This window comes from Podarcis liolepis (assembly GCF_965112155.1).
Source record: "Podarcis liolepis genome assembly, chromosome: 12".
In the NCBI taxonomy this organism is placed as follows: Eukaryota; Metazoa; Chordata; class Lepidosauria; order Squamata; family Lacertidae; genus Podarcis; species Podarcis liolepis.
Genome location: NC_139563.1, coordinates 15,517,380 through 15,543,353, shown reverse-complemented (window position 1 = coordinate 15,543,353; position 25,974 = coordinate 15,517,380). Strand labels below are relative to the sequence as shown.

The window sequence follows — 25,974 nt, the reverse complement described above, 5'->3', positions numbered from 1 at the left end:
TGTATAAGTCTTAGGCATTTGTATCAACTGTAGAAAGGCAATGGAAAGTGTCAAGGCTTACTCAATGGATTTGATAGTTTCTTCGTTCAAAAGGCAGCAAAGAAATTCAAGAAGTCTATGTATTATTATCATTTTTTACTGGAGGTGGGCAGGTCCAAATGTGGCCCACAGCCAGATTTCTTACAGGCTGCTGGGTCCCCTCCCAGCTGTAAGTTGTTCAGCAGATAGCAGCTGACAGGGGAAAGGACTTGGATGTGGTGCAATGGCTGCTCCAGAGCTACCACAGGAAGAACAAAACAGAGGGTGAGACAAAAAATGTGCCATAGGCGCCGACTCGATGGGGCCTGAGGGGGCCCGAGCCCCTCAAAAATTCATTTGGGGGGGGCTCTGCCCCCCCAATAATCTCGGGCGCCCCTCCAGCAGAGCGCCACCGCCGCCCCTCCCCCAGCCCAAAATGCACAGGGTCAGGCTGCATGCCTCCTGCCCTCCCTCCCGAGCAAAAGCTCCACCCAATTTCCTTCGGAGCTGATTAATAGGCGCAGCATGCTCTCCCCTATTCACTCACGAGGAGGCAGCGCCACTTTATCTGCATATTCATGAGCTTATTTATTATTCATGAGCTTTCGCGGGCTCCCCCAATATTTTTTATAAGTCGGCGCCCCTGAAAATGTCTCAACAAACTTACTGTTCCTTGGAAATTGTGAAAGGTATGTGGGTGCCCTGCCTCTCCCTAGATTCTTGGGTGTTGGGGTTTAATCAGTGTTTAGAGAAACAAGGTGAGCTAACAGGTGTTTGGATTTAGCAGTGTAAAAAGGCAGACTAAGCTTATTTTCCAGACCAGGGCATTACCTGAGGGGGAGCCATTAAGGAGTACAAAGGTGATGATGACCAGTCATCAATACATCAAAGGGAGATTCTTGAGTTTGGGCAAAAGGAGGTGTTTTTCTGTTTGGCTGGAGGCAGTTCTGGCTTATGGAGAGGCGAGAAAGTCCAGTTCCCTCCATCATTCCTTGGACCATAGAAATGGCTGTGTTTTGTGTGTGCAATTTTTATGTTGAGTGTGTATTAATTACAGCAAGTTAATTCTGAATTGCGCCCTCCCCCCCCAAGGTACTCTCCCCAACATAATACAATGCGATCCTTTAGGCAAGTTATTCCCTTTCTTCCACCTCCTTCCCTGTCAACGTTTTATTCCCTGCCAGCGGAAGAGCAGTGAGTAAAAGGCAATGTTATTTCACCAGCCTGCAAATTGCCCTAAGTATTCAGATGGCTACTTCCATCAAAAGAAAAAGAGAGAAAAGTCCTGCCTTGAATAAATTGCTATGATGCTAACAAGGCGACAGCAGCAGCTGATAATGATTTGCATTTCCCCAGCCCTCCCAGTGTCACCGTTTCCTTATTCCGAGAGATGAATTTCATAAAGCCACCACAACAGAAAGCACAGTAAATACTGCAGCTCTGCCTCTTGAGCTGCTGATTCCTAATGAAAGCAAGCTCTGAAGAAGGCAAGGCATGATTATGTTGATTTGCAAGAGGAGAGAGATCATATTTTTTCCTGTGAAGATTGTCAGCTGTAGAAGGAAGTATTATTGGTTTGCTGTATTTAGGGAGCAGACAGGTCTTAAGGTTTCAGCACCGCAGTGTGGCTCCATATGTTCTCTCTCTCTCTGTGTGTAATTATTTTAATACAGTATATCTATTTCTAGCCTCTGCGCCCCAAGGTTAAGCAATGGGTTAAAATAACTATTTCACCAAGGGGAAATAGTGACCCAATGTGGTGTAAATGTTGGGGTGTTGGACTAGGACCTCGGAGACTACGTTTGAGTCCTCACTCATCCATGTACCTCACTGTGTGACCTTGGGCCAGTCACTGTCTCTTGGCCTAATCTACATCACAGGGTTGTTGTGTGGATGGAAATGGGGAAGGCAGAACCATGTGCACCACCCTGAACTAATTGAAAGAAAAGGTGCCACATAAAAGTAAGAAATGAATAAACTATAAGTGAAATAACTCTGTTACAGATTCAGGTAGATAGCCGTGTTGGTCTGACGCAGTCAAAATAAATAAATAAAAATTTTAAAAATTGTCCAGTAGCACCTTAGAGACCAACTAAGTTTGTTCTGAGTATAAGCTTTCATGTGCACTTCTTCAGATACACTGAAACGGAAGTCACCAGACCCTTATATATAGTGGGAGGGTGGGGTGGGGTTTTTCTCAGAAGGGTAGTAGGAGATGGGTGATTGACTCAATGATTGACCCCACCCCACCCTCCCACTATATATAAGGGTCTGGTGACTTCCGTTTCAGTGTATCTGAAGAAGTGTGCATGCGCACGGAAGCTTATACCCAGAACAAACTTAGTTGGTCTCTAAGGTGCTACTGGACAATTTTTTAATTTTTAAAAATTTATTTCAACTCTGTTACAATTGACATTCACTTTAATAGATGTCTGGCAACTTTAAGCAGTTGAGTTTCTTTCAGAGTCTGCCTTGGGGTTTTAGAGGAGATCTGGTGAGGCTGTTATCCCTGCAGCTAATGTCAGCTTCTTCTCTTGTCAGGCCTTAGCTTTCAAATAATGTAGTTTGGTCACTTCATTTAATTAATCCTTATGCACCCCCTAAGTTCATTCCACTCTCCATCTACAGAGCTGTGGAGTTCTGCCACTCAAAATTCTTACCTTATTCAGAGTCCAGAATATTTTCCTCTTTTGCTTTGTGTTCCTCCTTCAGGGTAGTAAATCTTTCCAGTTGCTGGCATTGTAGGCTACATACAGAGCTTCTCAGTTATATGTCTGCTTCTCCCTTCTTAGGGTTTATCTAAGGCCACATTCACACCATACACTTAAAGCACTGTGATGCCACAGCCATGGCTTCTCCCAAAGACTCTTGGGAGCTGTAGTTTGCTGAGGGTGCAGAGAATTCTTAGGCGACCACCATTCCTCTCATGGAGCTACAATTCCCAGAGTGACTTAACAACCAATCCCCCTTGACAGGGAACTCCAACAATTGTAGGGAGATGGTGTGTGTGTGTGTGTGTGTGTGTGTGTGTGTGTGTGTAAACACTCAGCATCCTTAACAAACTACACCTCCCAGAATTCTCTGGGGGAAGCCATGACTCTTTAAGGTGGTAGCATGGCACTTCAAACACATGGCATGAATGTGGCTTAGGTCTTTATCTACTGATAAAGGGGGGGCAAGGCTCCCATCCCTGCCCTGTCACCTTCCAGCCAATTTCCAACTCAGGTGTGTCTGCACTTGGCCATGATAAGGCTGAGTTGTAGTCCTGCAATGTCTGGAGGGCACCTGGTTGAGGAAGACTGTTCTCACTTATATCTCTATAGTTATATATTTGGGGGAGGGACCCCCTAAACCCTAGAGATTAATACATGGTAGGATTTTGATTAATTGAGATATGCATGGAAGTACAAGCTGCAGAGTTGTGCCAGGCAGGGAATCCCTGGGATGGCTTATTACAAACCAGCCTGGCTAGCCTAGTGAAGAACAAATCTGTTAACATGACAAAAGGTGTTGAAGGTGCATCTGAGGAGAATGCTTTGGCCTGGGGAGACTGATGGCGCCAAGCTGATGGGGTGTATGTTTGAAGTGACTGGAAAAGAGATTTTTTAAGCAAGGTGTTCTGGGAAGAAGAGGGGGGAAAGAAAGACTGGGAACCATCTTGGGCAGGCTGGCTGAAGGCTGGCTGAGAGAGATGCCTTGGACTCTGGAGCTGCCTTGCTGTAAGATTTGGACTCCCTCCATGCAAACTGAGGTTTAAATAGGTGAATAAACCATATTCTCTGTTGTCTCTCAATCCTCCAAAGCCGAGTGCCTGAAACCCTCTGGAATCTTGCAGAGGGTGGGGGTGGCACCCAACTTTTGTAAATATATATATATATATTGATATTGCAGGTTTTGGTGTCTTCGGGTGTCTTCCCGTGTAAGAGTTGGGGTGTCTAGGCGACGTTTCGACGAGGTCTCACTCGTCATCTTCAGGCTGGTGATATATTGATATTGCATCTACACCAAATATTGAGCGCAGTTTACATGATCCTTAATTTCAGGCCACATTCATTAATTGTCTCCCTCTCATCTGATACGTATGCTGAGTGTACAAAGAGGGGGGGGGCACCTCTAAGCTGATCTCTTTCTGCCTAGAAAACTGGCTCCCACTCAAGGCTCCATTTGCCTTCTATTTTCAGGAATGTTAACATTGCATTCTTTAGCGCTGCTGGGTTGCCGCTTTTCTGGCTGTGTTAATTATGCACTTGGATTCGCTACCCTTCCCTCCTTCCCTCCGACTAACAAGTTAGCATTTTCAATGGGCTTTAAGGGGCCTGGGAACAGCCAGGGCTTAACAGGCTCAGGAACTGTAAGGGATTCTTACTTTTCCTATGGTTCTTTCGTGAGCCGTGTCGCCATGGCGACGGGCTAGCCTCCCTCTCTCTCCCCCGACAAGTAACAAAGGCGGCAGAGATGCCGTAGCCAAAATAGTTCAAGGGCTGGTACTGTGATATTTTTAAAAGATCCCTTTGCCACGACACTCGGTTTCCTTTTTCTGTTCTTTTTTTTTGCCTCGTTCCCTCTTATAGCATCGTCGATCCAGCTGCAAGAGCTGGCTGGCAGGTCCCAATGGAGCCTTAGCCCAGTTTCTCCTCCATGAACTACTCGCTGACAGAGCTGGCATCTGCCTCCCTTCTCTGTGTCTCCATTTCCCACCCCCCTCTAGCCTACAGATACTGAAACATTTGCCTGCCTTCGCTAACAGTCACTTGGGGTTTCATCAGCTCCCATTGCCTAGTTCGATGTGCTGAGTTTGGGGAATTTTTTTTTTCTCACTGGGGTTCAGAAGCTTCCCTCCCTGTGGGGTTTTGTGTTCTCTCTCGTGTCTCAGATAAAAGTATATCATCTGAGCATTTTTTGGCTCTGCCTTGCTGTTTCACGTTGTTAAAGCTGGGGGGAGAGACGAACCAGTGGATCTGTTTTGACGGCATTAAAAGGGCTTTCCTCTTTGAATTATAGCATTTTTGTTTACTTAATTGCATTTCTATGGTGGGTGTGTAAACCACTCTACTCAAGATCTAGTAAGGGTGATTCACAAGTCTTTAACATATAGTACAATATAGTAAAAAAAAGACGATCATGGCAGAGGAATGATTTTAAAAGTCATTTGAAGAGGCAAAACTGTTTTGTTTTGTTTTGTTTTGTTCTTACAAAATGCAATGTCCTGCTGAAATACTATTATTTTCAAAGCAGGCCACAAAGGAGGGCCACCAGATCCCATCCCTCATTCCCACCTGGCACAAATCTGTTGGCACAGAAGCACAGAGAAGGGCCTCAGATTTGTTGATGGCATAACTGGATCAGTTGCAGAGCAAGTATACAGTACGTCACTTTATGAAGGTAGAAGTTCTCCTGTATTGTCCCTTTGTGTCTTGGGACTATGCATCTAACCAAGTTGTTGAAGGCAAGGGAAGAAAGAGCTGTAGTTTTGTGGTAGATCACATGCTCTAGAAACAGAAGGTCCAAGCCCTGGCATCTCTAGGTAGGGCTTGGGTAAACATCTGCCCCAAACCCTGGAGAGCTATAACAGGTTGCATTTGGCCTGTGGGCCAGACATTCCCCATCTCTGCTCTAATGAATGGCAGACGGGAAGCTTCTTTATGAACTCTGCAAAAAGGGGAAGAGATCCTCATTGGAAGCTAGAGAGAGGAGCTCTCCTTTTTTCCCCCAGTTCGTTTCACAGCTCAGTACCAACTTTTGAGCTTAAATATCATGTTGCTTTGACCTTTCATGTTTGCCATTATTTTTTATCCCCATCACCATATGTAGTTGTTATGCACTCTTGAGTTTCACCTGGATTTTTTGGGTTTTTCAAATAAATAAATAAATCACTTGCTATGTTGAAATAAAAATGCTATTGATGCTTCTCTCAGTTCCATTCTGTTTTATAAATGGAGGGAGAAACCCTTTTGATGCATGTGACTTTGATGTTAATCCAGAAAGGTGGAAACGGAATTTTTGCACAGCTGTGGAGCACACAGCAAAGATTTTTCACATTGACATCATAAAGTCTTACAAATAAGTAGGGCTGAGCCAAAATGCGGGGGGTGGCAGTGGTTTTGCTGATTTATTTATTTTTTTTAAAAAAAAAAAAAGCTTGCAGCAGCAAATGAACCCTCTTCGGTGATTATTGAAGGGCACTAAAAGGTGGATTTAGATCTGAGAAGAATGCCGCCCTGCTTTTGCAGTCCTATCAGCAGACTGCAAATGCAGAACGGTGTTTTCGGTTATTTTCATGCAGGGGTAGGAGACAGGAATGAGGGTTAATGAGTTTTGGGGGACTTATGGGCAAAGGTGGAAGAAGCAATATTTTTATCACACACACCCCTTTCCTTTAGAAATTCCATTTCCTAACTCCTTCAATCTGTGCAGAGATGCTGCAATTGGGAACCAAGCAAGCCACAGTGTTCCTCCGCAACCCAACCAAGCCACTGTGGTTTGCTCTGCTCAGAGCCGTCTTTCCCATTGGTGTTACTGGTTTGTTGTGCCAGGGTGTCGGTCTCTCAGGAGCGCCCTAGTGAAGGGGGGAACTTTGCCAGCAGCCTCCTCTTTCCTTGCACGCCCTCCAGCTGTGCCCCACCAACTATATGGCTGGCTGGCAGGTGTGTAGCTTCCTTCCCAAGCCTCCGCAGGAGGAGAGCGATGCCCACAGAGAAAGCTGCGCCTCCTAAGCCTCTGCATCTGATAAAGACGACGCTGCTCCTGGTCGTTGTCCTCCTCCTGCTTCCTGTCAAAAGGCAGCATGCAGCCTTCCCGGGCTGCCTTCTCGGGTGCCTTGACTCCGGAGGGCATGTCCGCCATCACGTTTTCCTGCTTGATCACCACCACCACGCCAGGGATTGGGACAGTGGGAGAGGCAGAGGACATTTTCTACCACCCCCTCCCTTGTTTTGGAGTTGCTGGGAGGGCCGCTGGAGGGATCTTTGCCCTAGCTCTGCTCTTGACTGCAGCAGTTCCATACATCTTGGAACAGCATGAAAGCCATCTCTAACTCCCTCCTGCCCCATGGTTGGTGGCTATTGCTGGCCCTGTCTTCCATGAATTTGTGCAGTCCTCTTTCAAAACCTTCCAAGTTGGTGGCCATCCCTGCGGGAGTCAATTCCATAGTTCACATCTTCATGCAGCACATAGTTGCTTTCTTTTATCTGTCCTGAATCTTCCAAAATTCAGCTTCACTGGATGTCCACAATTTCTAGTCATATCAGAGATAGAGTTGCTTCCAGCGCTGTTGCAAGTTCTTCCCTTCCCTGCCTTCTTCACAAGCAGGGCTATCATTAAGCAACTAGGCAGCTGCCTAGGGTGCAGATCTCAGAAGGGAACAGGGCTAAACTTTGAGGGTCACAGTTTCTGTTCTGTCTTATGAATTTCTGATTAGATTTTATTTTTATATTTTAAAGAATTTTGTCATTTTTTAAGTAATTCATACATTAGAATTGGGGTTTTTTAATGTATATATAAAACAGATAGACTGTGGAGTTGAATGAAGGTTATGCTAATGCATTAAATTTTAAATCTTACAGTAACTTCTTAATCAAGTTTCTTCAGTTTGGTTCAGTCTATACTTATTTCTCTGCATTGACTCAGCATTGGCAAGTTCTAACTAGCCATGTATATCAGATTTAGGCATAACTGTTAAGCCATTGAGCAAAACAAGATGGGAGAGTCGGATCAATGCTTTGAAACCACCGGGAGACCATATTGGTTGTCTATATGATGCTTTAATGGAGATCTTTGATGACAAAAGCCTACAAGGTTTATCTGGAAATACTTCTCAAATTGAAGCTAACCCCTTGCTGATGAAATTTGTAAGTTTGCGGTATCCCTTGTTACATGGTACAACATCCTTGCTGAAGTCAGTCTTACAAGCAAGCTATTACAAAATATGGAAGCGGATTTAAATTAAGCTACAAGCCAATTGCAAGTGACCAAGAATTACCCCATGGGCTGCAAGTGATGAGTGTTTTCAACAAGTTTTGATAGATGCTACTGACATTGCAAAGGAGCTAGAAGTACTACCAAACTTTGAACATAACATACTAGAAAAAGCATAGGAGAAAGAAACAGCAGTTTGAATATGAGAAGGGGTATGGCAAGAAATTCAAAGTAGGTTTTTACTATGCTGTCTGAGACATGGCCATACAATCTGCTGAAGAGAGGTTCTATTTTTTTAAAAAAATAGATATTTATTAAAATTTCAGAAATTATATACAAAAAACAAACAAAACACAGACAAAAAACAAGTATAATTTCAGTCCCTTATTTTCTTATACCTTACTTCGCTGACCTCCTCCTACCTCCCCTTTCTGTATTCCAATTTCAAAATATTTTTTCAGCAAGTCCTCTTACTGCTATAAACCACTTAGCTTCTAGACCATCATCATTCTAACCTTTATTAATTTTGCCATGTTTCTCAGCCCTTTCTTCAGTTTATTTTTGGTAACCTTATTTTCGTTTAGTTTAGTTCATTTTAAAAAAGAGAAATCCAGTTTTACCTTATCCAAATTTAGTCATCGAACTTATACCTCAGTTCATATTCTTAAAACATTTTTTCTAAGGTCGACCCAGATTCCCTTCCACGAATTTCCCAATTTACATAGCAATAATGCTGAAGAGAGGTTCTAACAGCTACAACAATATAATTCCCTATTTGGCTTCTTCTGTGATATATAGTATCAACAGCAACGAAAAATGTCTACTGGAGAGGTACTTAAGACCTGCAAGAATTTGGAGAAACCATTGATGCACAAGGGAAACAAAGATATTGAGGCTGAAGATCTGTGCTGTGAACTTACAGCAATAGCTTGAATACTTCCAAAGTCTATGCTTCCACAAGGAGTACTTCTCTTCTTACTACAACAAAAAGTCCTGGATAATGTGCCTAACATTTCTGTTGTTCTAAGGATCTTTCTCAAACTTCCAGTATCAGCAGAAGGTGGTGAATACAGTTTCTCAAAGCAAAAATGTATATAAAAAAAACCCTCAACAATGTTGCAAAAGAGACTAGTTGGCTTGGCAACTATATCAATTTAATGTGCCCAAGCATCAGTAAGTGACCTGGAGGAACTGCAAAGGAAAAGGCACACAAAATGAGATGTTGAAGTGCCTGGAACTGGAACTTTTAAGAAACTTAAATTTTAACATCACAATTCCCAAGATTCCACAATTCAAAATTATTTGTGCGCTAAAACATTTTCTTTTGTATTTGAGAAACATAGTCAAAGACTGTTGTATTTGTAGTCCTGCAATTTAAAACAAATCTAGCAGTTTCGAGTTTTGTGCTTTTCATTTTTTTCTACAAAGACACCTGCTTTGGAAAACTGAAGTTAGCACTGTGTCAGACCAACACAGCTACCTACCTGAATCGGAAAATAATGTGTTAGATTTCTTGATTATTATCCTAGCACTTTCCAGTGAGCCAGTGTGAGCCAGTGTGGTGTAGTGGTTAAGAGTGGTGGACTCGTAATCGGGTGAACCAGGTTCGCTTCCCCGCTCCTCCACATGCAGCTGCTGGGTGACCTTGGGCCAGTCACACTTCTTTGAAGTCTCTCAGGCTCACTCACCTCACAGGGTGTTTGTTGTGGGGGAGGAAGGGAAAGGAGAATGTTAGCCACTTTGAGACTCCTTCGGGTAGTGATAAAGCGGGATATCAAATCCAAACTCTTCTTTCCCCCCATTTTCTAATGGTGTTCCTTTCACACTGCAGCGCTTGTTGTGTTATGGAACTGCAACTTTTTGACTGATATACCAGCACATCACACTAAATTTGACTCATGCCAGTGGGCATAGGGTGGCCCAGCAACTAAAAGGCACTGGACGACATTGCTGCTCCTCCGCCCTTTCTGCACATGCATGTGTTTGTCCTCTTATGAAAACTCCCATGAAAACAGCAGGAAAGAACTTTATGCTGGGAAACCCACCCAGATTTTGTGACTTTATTCCCAAGATTTTCTTAATGGGTTAGGGGGGTTGCAAACACTTTTTTTTCTTCCTGGATGCAAATAACGTGGAAATAAGCCTTCAACTTCCACTAGATTTCTAGTAAGCTGTTTCCTATATGCAAAGACCACAGTGGAAGTGTAAGAAAATAGCAGACCATGTTAAAAACAGGTTAAAGAGGATGAAATTAGGTAAGACAGAACTTTAAAATACAATTGTATGTCATTTGGGTTACAAACATCGGTGTTGGGTGAGTGGGAAGTCACTAGTTTTGCTGAATTGGAATATAACTGTTGAGTAGCAAATGTAACTTTCAATGTGGAAAAAGAATCTTATTAACCATTGAAAATTAACCATTGAAACTTTGTATGAATTCCTTGAAGTTTCCCTGGGGATAAGAAACAGCTCTAAAAGTCACACCCCTGATTCCATCCTTATTGCATGTAATATGCCAGGCAGTGCACACACCTGAAGGCTTAGAGCAGTGCAGGAATGTCTTTTGTTTTTCCTTTCATAAAGAATGAGCTCTGGAGGTACAATAGAGAAGCAAGAGGAAAGATCCAGATTTTTTATATATATATAAAAAATAATAATTCTTAAGAGGTTTGAGATGCATAAAAATCTCTGAGTTTGGGGAAGTTCAAACTAATTTTATAAACCGTTCACCCAGCTCTCCTTTCCGTTTCCCATCTCATTTTCTCTTCTAGCTAAAAACAAATACAGCAAATACCAGCAGACCTTGAAAAACACATTAAAATTGTGCGCATGGTTCCTCCTCCTTTCAATATATCTCTGCTAAATTGAAACACTGCTATATTTCCAAAGTGACAGCTTTAAAAGAAAAAGATGACACTGGGCTTGAACTTTAAAAAAAGGAAAACATCCGAATTAGCTTGGTTTATTTTCAAAACTTAGAGCAGGGAGGAGCCCTCTGACCTCTTGTGGAAAGAACACTTATTAGCCGCATCTCCCAGATAGACGCTGTGTCACCAGTTCCACAGTGTTGCGTTGTCCCCTGACTTTCGGAAATGGATAATAATAAGAATCACAAACCATGCAGCTTGGAGCGGGGGGGGGGGATGAGCCGTAATTTTGATTTCACATTCAAATACGTGTTTCTTTAAATTTGTTCTGGGATTGCCAGTTATGTTTGCTCACCTGAGCTTTAATCCTATTCTCTCACCTCATCATGTCAGAATTTACTTTGTCTTTTCATGCACGGACATCAGCAGGAAGCTTCGTGTGGAGGCACCAGGGTGGAGTCTCTCTGCCTTGTTCCCCGACTCCTTTTTATGCATTAAAAAAGATAAGCAGTAATCTTGTGCACTCTGCCAACCCGACGTGTGTTTTTTTAAGTTGGCTGTCTGTATTTGAGTGCCACACATTGCGTGAGAAACCTCCCTTAACGCCAAGGGTGTGCAAAGCTACTGCATAAGCCTGCCATTCATTAGAACTCACAGCCATTGCGTATGCTACAGTCTTGCGAAAACATTGGGAAGGTGCGGAATGTGCAACTGGCCACAGAATTTGGCTTTCCCGTTTCCCCCTTATAGTAGCAAAGAAGCGCTTGGAAGCATTGTGCAATGCCTGGTGAATTTCCTTAGCGCATAAGAGATAATGGCCCTGCTGGATCAGACCAAAGGCTGCCTAATCCTGCATTCCCTGGAAGGACAATCGGGCTGCCTGTGGGAAGTCTGCAAGCAGAATATGAGGGCAACAGGCATCTCCCACTGCACTTGGTACAGTGGTACCTCGGGTTAAGAACTTAATTCGCTCTGGAGGTCCGTTCTTAACCTGAGACACCACCTGATGACTAAGTAGAACACCCATCTTCACTAAATATCACTTGCTGGGGGAGGAGAAGGGGCACAAGCAGAAGAAGACTATTATGTAGCTTCATGCCCTTCTTGTGAGCTTCCTGGAGGCATCTGACTGGCCACTGTAAGAAACAGGATGTTGGGCTGGGTGAGCCTTCCCCAGCCTGGTACTCTCCAGTGTTGTTGTCCCATCATTGGACATGCCGACATGCCGGCTGCATCTCATGGGAATTGGTCCAGCAGGGTCCAGATTGGTCCAGATTGGAGAGTGATGAGCTTTAATAATAATAATAATAATAATAATAATAATAAATATATTATTTATACCCCGCCCATCTGGCTGGGTTTCCCCAGCCACTCTGGGCGGCTTCCAACAAAGTATTAAAATATAGTAGTCTGTTAAACATTAAAAGCTTCCCTAAAGAGGGCTGCCTTCAGATGTCTTCTAAAAGTCTGGTAGTTGTTCTTCTCTTTGACATCTGGTGGGAGGGTGCTCCACAGGGCAGGCGCCACTACCAAGAAGGCCCTCTGCCTGGTTCCCTGTAACTTCGCTTCTCGCAGTGAGGGAACCGCCAGAAGACCCTCGGCGCAGGACCTCAGTGTCTGGGCAGAACGATGGGGGTGGAGACGCTCCTTCAGGTATACTGGACCGAGGCCATTTAGGGCTTTAAAAGTCAGCACCAACACTTTGAATGTCTTGGTCTTACCCAGGGTTTGCTGGATGATAGTATGGGAGTCCCAATGATTTCTGTAGGGTTTTGCCCCTTGCCATTGGTAAAAAAAGCTAAAAATAATAATGTAAAAGAAATGCGAGAGAGAGAGAGAGAGAGAGAGAGAGAGAGAGAGAGAGAGAGAGCATGTCATTCTGCTTGATTTGCAAAATTGATTCAGGTCTCAGAATTAAACTTCACCCATGGAGAATTTGGGGGGATCTCTTTTTAGCACAGAGTGCCTTGATAACAGTTCTACGAAAGGGAGGGACAGAGTTAAGGCAACATGTGCCTTTCAAAGGCAGGATTATCAATTGCATTTGAGTTCATGGTCACACAACCTGAAAACAGATTTCCCATTTTTCATCTTTAATAGCTTTCCTAGCTGGCTAGCAAAAGGTGTTTTCAGTCTCATTCATTTTTTGCAATACTGCCAAAACCGGTGTCCTTTTTTTACAAAGTGTGGATACTTAAGAAAATTTATTGTTCCTACACATTGTTTTGAAGCTAGATAATGTCTTTTGTCAAGAGCGACCATAATATTTTGCATAATTCCAATTCTAATGAAAAATAGTGGTTTATATACTGATTTCATTTGACTTGTTCCATTTCAGTTTTAGAACTCATTAAAATGTAAATGATAGCAATGGAGAAATCATTCAATTCATGGGAGTATTAAAAAAAAAAAAAGACCCACCCACCTCCCAAGCGAACATTTGGTGCTTGCATCAAATGCTAGGGAAAGAGATAAAACAAGGCCAGTTGGTGCCTCTGGAAAGATAATGCACTGCAAACCCAGGCGTAAGAACATAGCTGCCTTATATTGAATCAAACCATTGGCCCATCTGACTCAATATTGTCTACACTGACTGCTATTGGCTGTCCAGGTTTTCAATGGGATATTACCAGCCCAACCTGGAGAGGCCAGGGATTGAACCTGCGATATCCTGAATGCAAAGCAGACACTCCACCACTGAGCTGTGGCCCAGAGTTTCCTGGGAAGAGGGATCGATGGATAAGCCATTCTGGGAATTATAATTCTGTGCGGGAAATAAGGGTCTCCTAACAGCTCTCATCACTCTCAATAAATTACACTTCTCCTGGTTAAAGTGCTATGATTCTGCTTTAAATATATAGTACAGGTAGGGTCAGAGATTCTGTCTCTCCCTCTTACAATACTATAACTTTAGCCACCCAAGGAAAATTAATGAACAGACAAAAGGAAGCACTTACTCCACAACCAACTTAAGGAATTCACTGCTATGGGCTAAATTGGCTTTAGGAGTTGCTTAGGAGTTTATTGCATTTTTATTTCTTTGGAGAACAGGTACGTCCACATGTTCTGTTTATTGAGCATTCACCCTGATTTGTCTGCAAGGAGATATATGGTGTTGACTAGCCAATGAGCATTTATTCTGATTTGTTTGTGGTGCAGTTAGATGGTGTTGCATCAAAGCAAGTGTTCTGCCACACTTTTCCAGTTTATTTCCCTATCGCTGTCCTTCTCGCAAAAACGCCAATCTTTAGGAGAAGAGTGTTTGTTGCGCAGTCCCTTCTTTCCAATCAAGCATTATTGCGCAACCTGAATTTGCCTTGGGTGTGTCAGTGGCTATTAGCAACAGCAGATAGGACCTGAAACAGAAAGTGGCAGTGTGGAGTGCTCCCTGCTCTGGATTCTATCTGCTCCAGTCCGTTTTCCCTCCCCATTTCCAGCTTCCATTCTTCACCCAGTCAGCAAACATTCCATGGTTACTGAGCATGCTCAGTTGCCATTTGGCAGCTTTGGGGATTTACAGACTCCCCCCCCCCATGCACTCACACTTTTAGGGTCCCCCCAGCAGATTTCACAAACCTTGATTACTGATATCTCTCTTTGTATATAAAGGTAAAGGGAGCCCTGACCATTAGGTCCAGTCGCAGACGACTCTGGAGTTGCAGCACTCATCTTGCTTTATTGGCCGAGGGAGCTGGCATACAGCTTCCGGGTCATGTAGCCAGCTTGACTAAGCCACTTCTGGCAAACTAGAGCAGCACACGGAAATGGCGTTTACCTTCCCACCAGAGCGGTACCTATTTATCTACATGCACTTCGTGCTTTCGAACTGCTAGGTTGGCAGGAGCAGGGACCGAGCAATGGGAGCTCACCCCGATGCGGGGATTCAAACTGCCGACCTTCTGATCGGCAAGCCCAAGAGGCTCAGTGGTTTAACCCATAGCGCCACCCGCGTCACTCTTTGTATATAGATGCTACTATATATTTTTTTTACATGAGGAGCAACACTCACAGCCTGAATATGTGACACAGAGGTAAAGGTAAAGGTACCCCTGCCCGTACAGGCCAGTCGTGACCGACTCTGGGGTTGCGCGCCCATCTCGCTTAAGAGGCCGGGGGCCAGCGCTGTCCGAGGACACTTCTGGGTCATGTGGCCAGCGTGACGAAGCTGCTCTGGCGAGCCTGCACCAGCGCAGCACACAGAAACGCCGTTTACCTTCCTGCTATAAAGCGGTACCTATTTATCTACTGGCACTTAAGGGTGCTTTCGAACTGCTAGTGGGCAGGAGCTGGGACCGAACGACGGGAGCTCACCCCGCCGCGGGGATTCGACCCGCCGACCATACGATCGGCAAGTCCTAGGCGCTGAGGTTTTACCCACAGCGCCACCCTCGTCCCTTTACACAGAGGTAATGATGCCTAAATGAAACCTCAGAAGGAGTATATCTGTGAATGCAAGATGCTGGGGCAAGCAAAAGAGCAGAGCAGTTGCCTAATTGTTTGTTGCAGAGAGAGAGATTTCGTCCCCGCTGTTGGAAACAGGATATAAGGCTGCATATACTCGCAACCTGATCCTTCAGGGCTCTTTTTATATCATAACCGTGTGTAGTTGGCTGGTAAACAATAATAAATGATAACAGCTTACCACTGATGGGCTAAATTTTGTGGTCTTTGAAAAAGGCCTAATTGTAGCTGAAATACCCACAATACAGCCTAGCGCAGTCGCTTTCCTTCTCATCCCAAGGTGCTCATCCGCTATTTAATCCATCTCCCCATCCCATCCATCACGTAAATGAAATGTGGAACAGCCCCATGTTTCTTCAAGAGGCTATTAGCCTGCTAAAGCAAGTATTTGAGTCTTGATTAGATTAAGTAAGTAGACATGGACTTCACATTACAAATGTACTTTCCATTTAATTTATAGCTCAGATGTCAGAAAATCTGATGAACCATAATCAGCGATAAAGCGATACCTTGGTATCGCCAGTCCCAATATATTAAGGTCACTAGTACAGTGCAGTAAAGTTGCTTAAGTCAGTATTCCTATACATTTTTTTTTATTTTCAGGAAGTCATAAATCTCAGATACCCCCCCCCCCCAAAGCGGGGGTACTTCTGAACTGAAACTGCCTCTGCAAAGGTTTGGACGAAAAAGTACAAGCTGCTTTCAGAAAATACCATCTCTTTCTTCTGATATTCCTAGACCTGTGTGCAGTGTTGTCACACGACCCACATCAGGCCTGCTCAAAGGCAGCTTTAAGAGCTATTCCATATAGCTGATGGGCACACATCACTTCCGGGAGTGTATCAGGAGAGATAGGTGACCCACCTAGGATGTTTTAAGGCTCTGGTTGCACAGGCCAGCATTGTTACATTTGGGGTGGTCTGCACAGCTAGCACAATTTGCACATTCAGGGTCACACCTTTCTAGAGAAAAAGTGCTGACATTTCCATACAAACTGCATGGAAGGACATCTTTGAACCCGAATGGAAGTCGAGGACGCATTTGGATAGTCTGAAAGTCCAGAATGCTGGCAAACTACAACTGTCGCATTACTGATCAGATCATAAGTGGAAGGCAGAAGCTAAGCACTGAATTACTGAAATGAAAAATCCAAATGTGAGACATTGGAAAAATCCAAATGTGAGACATTGGAAAAATCCAAATGGGAACCTAGCGAAGTAATTATGGAAAGCACTACAGCATTGCCTGAAAGCACCACAAAAAATAACAATGAGAAATAAGATGGACTGAACCATTGCCCTATTGCACACTTTGTATGTGCAGTTTCACAATTTTTGTATCTGAACTATCAGTGTAGCCTATCTCACAGGGCTGTTGTAAAGATAAAGGGGAAGCGGAGAGCTCCTGGGAGGAAAACCAAGATAAAAATATACAACGGGTAGAAACAAATACTGTAATACTTTTAGCAAAAAGCAAACCAGTGATGACCGGCAGACAAGCAGTGGCTGAATGGGGAAAATGGAAATTCAAGGAGAGTGGAGCATTGCAATATTGTGATTTTTTCTCAGTAGGAAGGAAGCCTCATTTATCCAAGGGAGTTACTTCTAAGTAAAGCATACCAAAGCCAGCAATTGTATTTTATACTGTAAAGGCCACATACTTGGGGAGTGAACGAAAGAATGTGGACACAGAGGAAAGTCCTTAAGCAGACATACCTCCCTACACAGACAGGCTCTCATCCCCTGTCCAGCATCACACTAACAGAAAAAATGAGTTTTTTCTATTTTTGTTTTTTTCTGCTGTTCTGGGTAACACCCTCCCACTCCACCAGCATTCCTTATCCAGATCATTTAGCAACAGTGATTAAATGAATAAGCACCCTTAGCACCAGCATCTTATCTTCTGAATAAGCATCTGAACATTGCCTTCACAGTTTGCTTTCTAACTTTCTTCCTAGGTGTCCAGTCAGCTTATTACTATTACTATTACTATTACTATTACTATTACTATTACTATTGTTATTGTTATTATTGAAACCTAAGAGTCTGGGGCCCTTGTTGGACTGGGGCCCAGAATATGTATACCCCCTGTGCTCGCCTGTTGACCACCCTGACTCCAACCTAGTAAATCATAGACAGCACAAGCCCAGTTTTGACTGACATTGAGTGGGAAGGTTTGAAGGGGGGTTGCATTCCCTGCAACTGATCACAAGGGACAGTGTAACCACATTCAACTGAACAAGTTTACAAGTGGCATCTTCAGACCTTCCTGCTCCAGGTTGGAGGATCACAGTGGAGGGGGTGGTGTGCATTGAACTACAATTAATGAAACCTGATTGGGGCTAAAGTATTCTTTCGATTTGGCAGTAATTTCCAGAAAGAGAAGTATGAAAAGTGTGATTCTAAGCCTTCAGCTAATTCCATGTTCTTTCCTTTCCTTTTTACTTTATCCATATGCTTCAGCACTATGCTCCAGCATTCAGAACTGAGTCAGAGTCCTTATTAGTATCTGGATGAATCATAACTCCACCATCTTTTTCTTTCAAATGTCAAAGTGGTGTAGCAGCAAAGCCGACCCTTAGCATTTGTGGAACCTACAGTTTAAAAAGTTAACTACATTGTCAGCCTTGTGCTGACAATGGATCAAGTGTTGAAAGAAATTTACTCCATTAAACCAAAGCAGTCTTTTAATTCCCTTTGGTTCCAACCATTTGCTTATCATGATCTAGCAGCACTCTGCATCCCAAATCAAACCTGCCAACTGCTTAGAGTCACAGCTGCATTTAATTTAGTTCCTAAAAGAATCACCCCAATGTCCTCTTCCAACCTCAGGCAGGTTACTTTAGAGCTTTGCTGAGTGGGTGATATTTTTTTCTCGCTGTCTCTCTTGACAAGAAAGGGCAGCCAATTAGAAGTCTACAGTCAAATTTAGTCCCTCAACTCACTGCTTCTTGGACTCGTTGCCTGGTTACAGTGTTGACACTAATGACACACTTCTATTAGGATCTAGACTCTAGGTGGTTGTCCAATGCCCTCTGGGCAGCCTCCCTTGCCTTCCTGCCTGCCAGTAGTTCATAGCCCTACTTGTCCTTTGACCCTCTGTGTAGTTCTGCCCCAGTTCTATATACTTCTTGACTCCTCTTTTTTCCAACTTCCTGTTCCTGCTTTTCATGTCATTGTCTATTTTGCCCCACTTCCTTTCTCTTGAACAACCTCCCCTGCACTCTACTCTTCTCTCCTATGTACAGTTTAACATCTCTCCTATGCTTACAGTTTAACATCATCTTAAGTGAAATTTCTTCAGTCATCTCTCTGATGAGCCCCTGGTTACCTCAGTGACCCGACTCCTCTGCTTTTCTCCTCATATAGTCTCATCTCCCACCTACTGTTCTTTCTTCACCTTTCTCAGGCCCATGTATACCTTCCTTCCTTCATCTCCCATGCCTTCAGACTTCCTGTCTTTAGCTTCTCTAGTTCTCAGGACCTCTTTCCTGTCCTTGCTTTGTTTTGATACTGGACTAACTGGAACACCTTCCCTTTCCCTCACAGAAGCTGGACTGTGCAAATCCTTTTGTTCCCCCCAGACATCTGGGCCTTGTGTGCCACCCTGCACTGCACTCAGCCAATGAGTGTCTGAGGCTTCATTGCTGCAAGTGCAATGCAGAATAGATACCTTACACAACTGTGATTAAAAAAAACAACCCAAGACTGAAATGAGGGTATGAATTGGGGGTACGACACAGAGTCATAAGGTAAACTGGAACTCAACACATCTCCTGAGCTGATTTGTATAACAGTCTGATAAGAGCAATGTTTCTTTTGCCCAACAGCGGAGAATGCAGGGTGGGTTCACACCCTGATTCCTCGGATGTCTCAGCGCTTGCAGGAACGTTGTAACACTCAGCTCAGCTCGTGGCTGGAGGCGACAGACAACCGCCTCACCACGTGGCTGGAGCCGCCACACGGTAAGTTTTTCAAGTGGGCATCACATGGCAAAATGTTTTGAGCTGATTGATTCTCTGAGTGCTTTATCAGTGTTTAACTTTCACTTGAAATGAAAAAGAAAGACAGAAACCGGTCTTCTTTAAAAATGAAGAGGGGAAGGGGCATTTTGGGTGTAGGTGTGGAATGATGTTTTGTTGCTATGATACATTCTTAACTGGAACATAGCTGTCAACGTTTCCCTTTTTTTAAAGGGAAATTCCCTTATTCTGAATAGGATTCCTCACAAGAAAAGGGAAAAGTTGACAGCTATGAACTGGAAGCATGTCCTTGATTTGTTCAAATATTTTCACCCCAACTGTCTTCAGCTGGTTTGGCAAGCTTCCACCCTTGGAGATACACAACCCCAAGAATTGGAAGGAATTCAGGGTATCGCCCAGACTGACCACCCCTCTCAAAATAACACGCAAAATGCCTTATATCATACAAAATAATGCTCTGAGGAAACATATATATTAGGCAAAATTGCATGTGAGTTTTATATCTCCTAATGTTAATAAGGAAAAAATCCACACAAAATTACTGGTGAGCTGTCATGAGAACTTTTTTGGGGGGGGGGGAGAATTTCAAAATTTATGTGGGAATGTGGAAAACTTTATTTATGACGAGAGAAAAAATAGAATCTGGGGTCCGGGCACAAAATTCCAAATCAGTTCTTTGCATCTCCTGTTGTGGGTGGATATCTTTTTTCTTTCTTTCTTTTAAGAATCTGGTTGGTAATGGTGGGAAAGCCCTTTCATTCTCTGAAACTGTGCAGATCTGCTACCGGCCAGAGTAGACAACACTAGGTTAGGTGGACAAACAGTATGATCAGGAATAAGGCAGCATACTAATCCTGGATGGCACTTGAGCTGTAGTAGTGCTAGCCCAGAATAAAGTTGGAAGTTGGTAGCTGAGCCTCAGGTTGAGACTTCAGGTATTCTGATGCATGGTGCACACACGTTTAGATATCCTGTGAGACTCTTTGGTGAAAGGTGGAGCTGGTAAGAGACCAGGACCGGTTAAAGACAATTTGCTACCAGAGGCAAAAAAAAAAAAAAAGTACAAGAAGATTCCCCCTCTTTCCACGTGTAGAATCAGCCAGTGTTCGGCTCATATTTTGGCATTGGGGATGGGACAGCATCCTTCTCTAGACCTGGGAGACAGCAGCTAGTTTAGGGGATGCAGGGCAGTCTAGCTTCAGGAGAATCCTGAGAAACTACCCTCCTGTCCCCCAGCATCTGCCACCTGAGGCAGCTGCCTAAGTCTGCCTAAAAGTAGGGCCGGCCCTGGGAGGGATAAGAAGGCGCCTTAGGTTGCGAGGTCTGTGCCTGGGGATTAGAAGTGCCTGTTTTTCTCTATTACATGCTCTGGCTCCCTAGTTAGGTTTTAGGTGCCCTGCAAGACCTTGGGATAATGAGCTTTCTCCTGCATCAGGTTTGCCAAATTCAGTCTGTAGTTTTGATGTATGAGGATGGAAAACATTAAGGACATTATACACACAAGCACACCGTTTGGCATGGGCTGTTTCTTTCCCCACAATTGATTTGCTGCGGTGTCTTGTAATTTATTCATGCAAGGAAACAATGATGGATGGTGTAAATTATTCTTCTTTTTCCCTTTTGACTTAAATAATAATTGCCAATATCTCAGAACTGTATGGAAATATAGGGGGAAGTCAGTATCTGCAAAGTGTTGTAAATTGTGGTGTTTGGTGGTAGCTTCCCCCACCTTCCTCCTTCAAAAGACATCTTTTTTTAAAAAAAGTTTTCACTACTAAGGTATTGCCCTCATTATGAATGACATTGCTCTAGTTGTTATTCTTATTTTGCAAAGAGGGGGTTCCTAGAGCATCTTAAGGCTGCATAAGGTGGTGAGGAATCACATCTAGCAATAGAAGAAAATTAACAAGACACTTCAATTTAGACGCTAGGTTCTTCAAGTCTGTTCTTCTTGAAAGCTTAAGTTCCTTGTAAAGTTTTCAGTCATTTTTCCTTAAGGCAGTCTCTTCCGCAAAGGAAAAAGTTGGACACCCAGCTAGCAATATCCCCTAGGCAGTTTGCGCTAAAAATTGAAAACCAAAAAAACAAACAAGAATCTCTAAAAATCCAACAGAGTGAAACCAACCACTGTCCAGAGCTAACTAACTAAAATCGGCAATAAAAAGCATACAGTGGTACCTCGGGTTACAGACACTTCAGGTTACAGACTCTGCTAACCCAGAAATATTACCTCGGGTTAAGAACTGCTTCAGGATGAGAACAGAAATCGTGCGGCGGCAGCAGGAGGCCCCCATTAGCTAAAGTGGTACCTCAGGTTAAGAACAGTTTCAGGTTAAGAACAGACCTCCAGAACAAATTAAGTTCTTAACCCGAGGTACCATTGTATGACCTCCCCAGCCACAGCCCCAACCTGGAAGCTGCTCGCTCCCTTCCCTTGATTTCTTCATCCGTGCTGCCCCTCTAGCCGCCATGATGGTGGCGGCGTCAGCAATGGCAGAGAGAGGCCAGCCAGATTGCCACATACATCGACCGCCTCTGCTCCGGCAGAGAACTACTTCCCCCACACACGAGGGTTCGCTTTATGATGGTTCCACTACAAGCGCAAGTGCTGGCTCAACTTTCTCCCTGAGCTCAGCAGCAGCACTGGAGGGGTGTGTGTGAAAAGGACATTCTGGGATCAAATCAGAAGCAGGGATGGCTTCTGTAATTCCAGGAATATCCTGGGGAAATAAGGACACTTGAAGGGTCTGCCAGTGTACCTTACAAACTTTTACAAGTGTTGCTGCATTAACTTCTTTCTCTGGCTCCACCCACTAGCAGGCCTCAGAAGGTTGCCACCAAGAGAACGTGTCCCTCAGCCTGGAAAAAGTTCCTCTGTCCTGCTTTAGCTGCAACAGCTGCTGTCCTTCCCTGTAGCAAATGGCTCAGCTTGAGCCGTTTTGGTCGACAAGCACCTTTGTCTTACCCTCCTCCTTTTCTGTTTTATTATTATTATCGCCAAAGTGTCTACGTGACCTTTCTGCTGGCACAATCGTCGTCCGGATTGCTTTTCCTAATTGTGCCGCAGCTTGACAACTCCACACTTTGGTCTCGGGCCAAGAGGGATATTGTGTCGCCGCTCCTTCCGGTAGTCATGAACCCTCACGTTCACCTCTTAAGGCCTCTTGCTGGGCAGCTGGACGCTTTTCAAGGATAGCTGTGTTGACTTTGAAGTCCAGCCAAGCTGATGTAGTGCAACCTTCTGCTGCAACCCTCCGAGGAGCAAAGCGGCCTCCCCACAAAGTACTTTCATATGGCGGACTGAGCAATGTCTATTGAGGGTGAAGGGGAAATTAAAGTCCCTTGATTTCCCCTCCTCCTGCCTGCCAGGAGTAATGGCCCATGTACACCAACGGCAGATCTACTATTATGTTTAGAGGAGGGACAGCCAGAAAATTAGCTCACTTCCCATGTGCACTGGGTATGTTTCTGCTGCTACAGCGAAAAGGAAGAGTGAGGGAATCCTCCTGCTTCACGGCAGAGGGCTAGCTGCAGAAAAACAAAATAGTATCGCCACCAATGGCTCGTCCAGGGTCACATGAAGGTGGTGATATTGAATGTTAGCCCAGTTGCCATCATTTCAAATTTGAAAATATTACCTTCTTTCCATCTGTCCTTCAGGTCTTCAACACTGGCCTCACTATTAGAAATCATCATCATCATCTAATAGTAATAATAACTAATCAGAAAGATTGATATACCACTTAATAAAATTTTCAAGCCATTTTCAGAAAATAGTATAAAATATTCATAATGAAATTTCTGTTCATAAGAAAATAATGATAAAACCAACTGACTTTTTAAAAAAAGTAAACATGATAATTTTTAAAAATATATATAGATAAAATCAACAACTTTAAAATTAAAAGTGCATTGTAAAATTACAAGGCTGGGTAGGCTTAATAATTATATAACCATGCAAAATGTATTGCATTAGGGGAACTTGCTTTGCAAAAATGCGTACGATAAGCAAAATTGTTTACAAAAGAATGCACACACGAATTTTGCACTAAAATGCTGGTGAATTTTCATGAGGCCTTTTTTAAAAAATTGTGAATTGATGTAGAAATATGAGGGCCTAAATTTAAGACTGGGAAAATGAGAAACAGAGAGAAACTGAAATGGACAGATTTGCCCATCCCTCTCTCCCTCCCTCTCCGGTGGTCACGAGTTGTGCAGGCCTGATCTATACAGCAATGCTAAATGGGAGGGTTTTGCAAGATCTCTCTTACACATCTGTCATCGTGCTTCCATCGTCTCCCACAGCAGCGTTAATGCAAGTGGAATTTCCCTTTCCCTCCCTTTCTGGCTGCACTGCCGGCTGTGCCACTCGGGTCTTGACTTTAAAGTATTGTGCTTTTTTTCCCTTTGCTCCAGTCTGCTGCTGGTGTTAATGTTTAGTGACAGTTACTCAGTGCTAATGATCACCTTTGGGGATTTTTCAGAGTGCTTGCCTCTTGCTGGTCACTGGTGAAATGTAATCAATAAATCTGCCAACCCAGCTTTTCATGCTGCCTTTCCTCTTGGAATTGAACGAACACCACTATTACTGATTTGTGACAGAGTCCCCCCTTAGCAGCTAAGGGAGCCCCCATATGGTATTTGGCCAGTCCGACTGATCTGCAAAATAGTCTGGTAAATCTGAAATGAGTGGAAGGGAGAAATAGGAGTGTGGCTTGCCACATCGTTGTTCCGGGATATGTAAGTCCTGCTTCAAATAACATGCAAAGGAAAAACAGGACAGAAGGGTAATTTATGGCCGTGTTCTGATTTGTTAAAAGTGTGCTTCTTCCACATGTGCCCATTAACATGCATTTTATAGCTACAGTGCTGGTGTTCACAACATGCTTTCTTTATGTATCCAGGCAGCCCCCCATTTATGCGGGGGTGTGTTTAAGTGAAATTGCATATATTCGAAACACAGTTGGAAAAGTCTGAAAACACGTTCTAAACCTCTGCAAACCCTTGAAAAACTATTTTAAAAACCAGCAGCACTTACCAGACAGCCAAATTGCACCAAACTCCACCACAATCGCTCCCTCCAAACCTTCTTGCTCAAATTCTCAAACTCTCCACAGGCCTCAGCGGTTGACACAAGGGCTCCTGGGATTACTAGGGGCTGTTTTAGCACCTTTTCTGTCCTTTCTGGGCTCTTTTAAGGCCATTTTTAAAGTCACTTCCTGGTTCAGCATGATGGTCACGGTTACACCTTTAGGTTGGTCATTGCCTGTATATATGTATGGGCTACATTCATCATTCTCTGCCTGCTAGCACAATGGCTCTTGTGCTGGCAGGTGCATGAGTTTTTAATGTTGTGTTTAATGATAGGATGGTATCTGCAGAATGCCCTCTCCTGCAGGACACAGTGGTCATTTGGGTATGTGGGGAAATGAGGAGGGGTTGGGTCTGTAGGAGGTGAGGTGTGGTGATCTTCTAGGCGTTTTGTTGAGGACAGTGCTGTGTGAGCACTGTGATAAACCTACATTTGTGAGCAGTGACGAATCCACTGGAAGTGCAGGAAGTTTGTGCCTCAGTGGTAGATGTGGGTGTGAAAGGTCCAGCCTCTAGCAAGAAAGACCAGTAGCCACAGAAGGAATGAGCTCCTCTGCCAATACCGACAGCTCCTCAAGGGTGCTGGGTGCGAATGCTGGCCCAGATGTAACCCACCCTGTAAGCAAGCTCTGATATCCACTGGATTTGGTGTTAAGGGGCACCAGCAGAAAACTTCAGTCTTCCTTTGCTACCTGAATACCTGCTCAGTTTTCTCATCTGGAGAATGCACCCAGGAATAAATTGGCAGTCCCTTGGGAGAACAGTGGTATCTTGGTTCTCAAACTTAATCCGTTCTGGAAATCCATTCCAAAACCAAAGCGTTTCAAAACCAAAGCGCGCTTTCCCATAGAAAGTAATGCAAAATGGGTTACTCTGTGCCAAACTTTTAAAAACAACCCCTAAAACAGCAATATAACATGAATTTTACTGTCTAAAGAGACCATTGATTCATAAAATGAAAGCAATAAACAATGTACTGCACTCACACACTCAATCCGTAGCTGAACTGGGTTCTACACAGTCACACACACAAAAACACACAAAATAAATAGCAAAAACAGACAGACCTCAGCGTAACACCCAAAAAGGAGCACATTCGGCTTCCGAAAAACGTTCACAAACTGGAACACTTCTGGGTTTGCAGTGTTTGGTTTCCAAGTTGTTTGAGTACCAAGGCATTTGAGAACCAAGGTACCACTGTAGTGGGGTTTGTGGCATGCAAATAGTTTCTCCACCTCATGCAATGCGTACTAATTAAAAGGATGAGCAATGTTTTCTTGCCTTTTGAATGAAATACCTACGGACACTGTTGTCTGTTTATTACAGCAGATCACAGTGTAAGCTGACATTTATTTTTTAATCAATGACTGGCATTGCTATCCTTTCCAGCTGCTTTCTGCGGAGTAATAAACGACATTGGGATGGATGCCAAACCCTTTCCCAGAAATGCATCTAGCAACAGTGTTATTTGCTTTACAAGTTCCTGACATGGGTTGAATATCATCTGTAGTTTAACGGAGGGCCTTACTTACCATTAATACGTGCGTGTATGTTTGTGTATATTCCTGGGTGGGTTGGTTGGTTGGTTGGTACTTAATTGAGATGGCTTCTGATCCAACAGAAACCTCAAACAATCTCTCC

General features: G+C 43.7%; 1 protein-coding gene across 5 annotated transcripts in view; it reads left to right on the top strand.

The window, feature by feature from the left end:
- The window catches only part of ADARB2 (adenosine deaminase RNA specific B2 (inactive)), a 367,014-nt gene that overhangs the window by 107,284 nt on the left and 233,756 nt on the right, over window positions 1-25,974 (top strand). For 3 of the 5 annotated variants that reach the window (XM_083466812.1, XM_083466813.1, XM_083466811.1), the window contains exon 2: window positions 19,090-19,224. The exons of the other annotated variants lie outside the window; for them this stretch is intronic. In XM_083466812.1, the coding sequence (XP_083322938.1) occupies window positions 19,090-19,224 (135 nt within the window). The remainder of the gene's footprint in view (window positions 1-19,089; window positions 19,225-25,974) is intronic. 5 annotated transcript variants of the gene reach the window in all.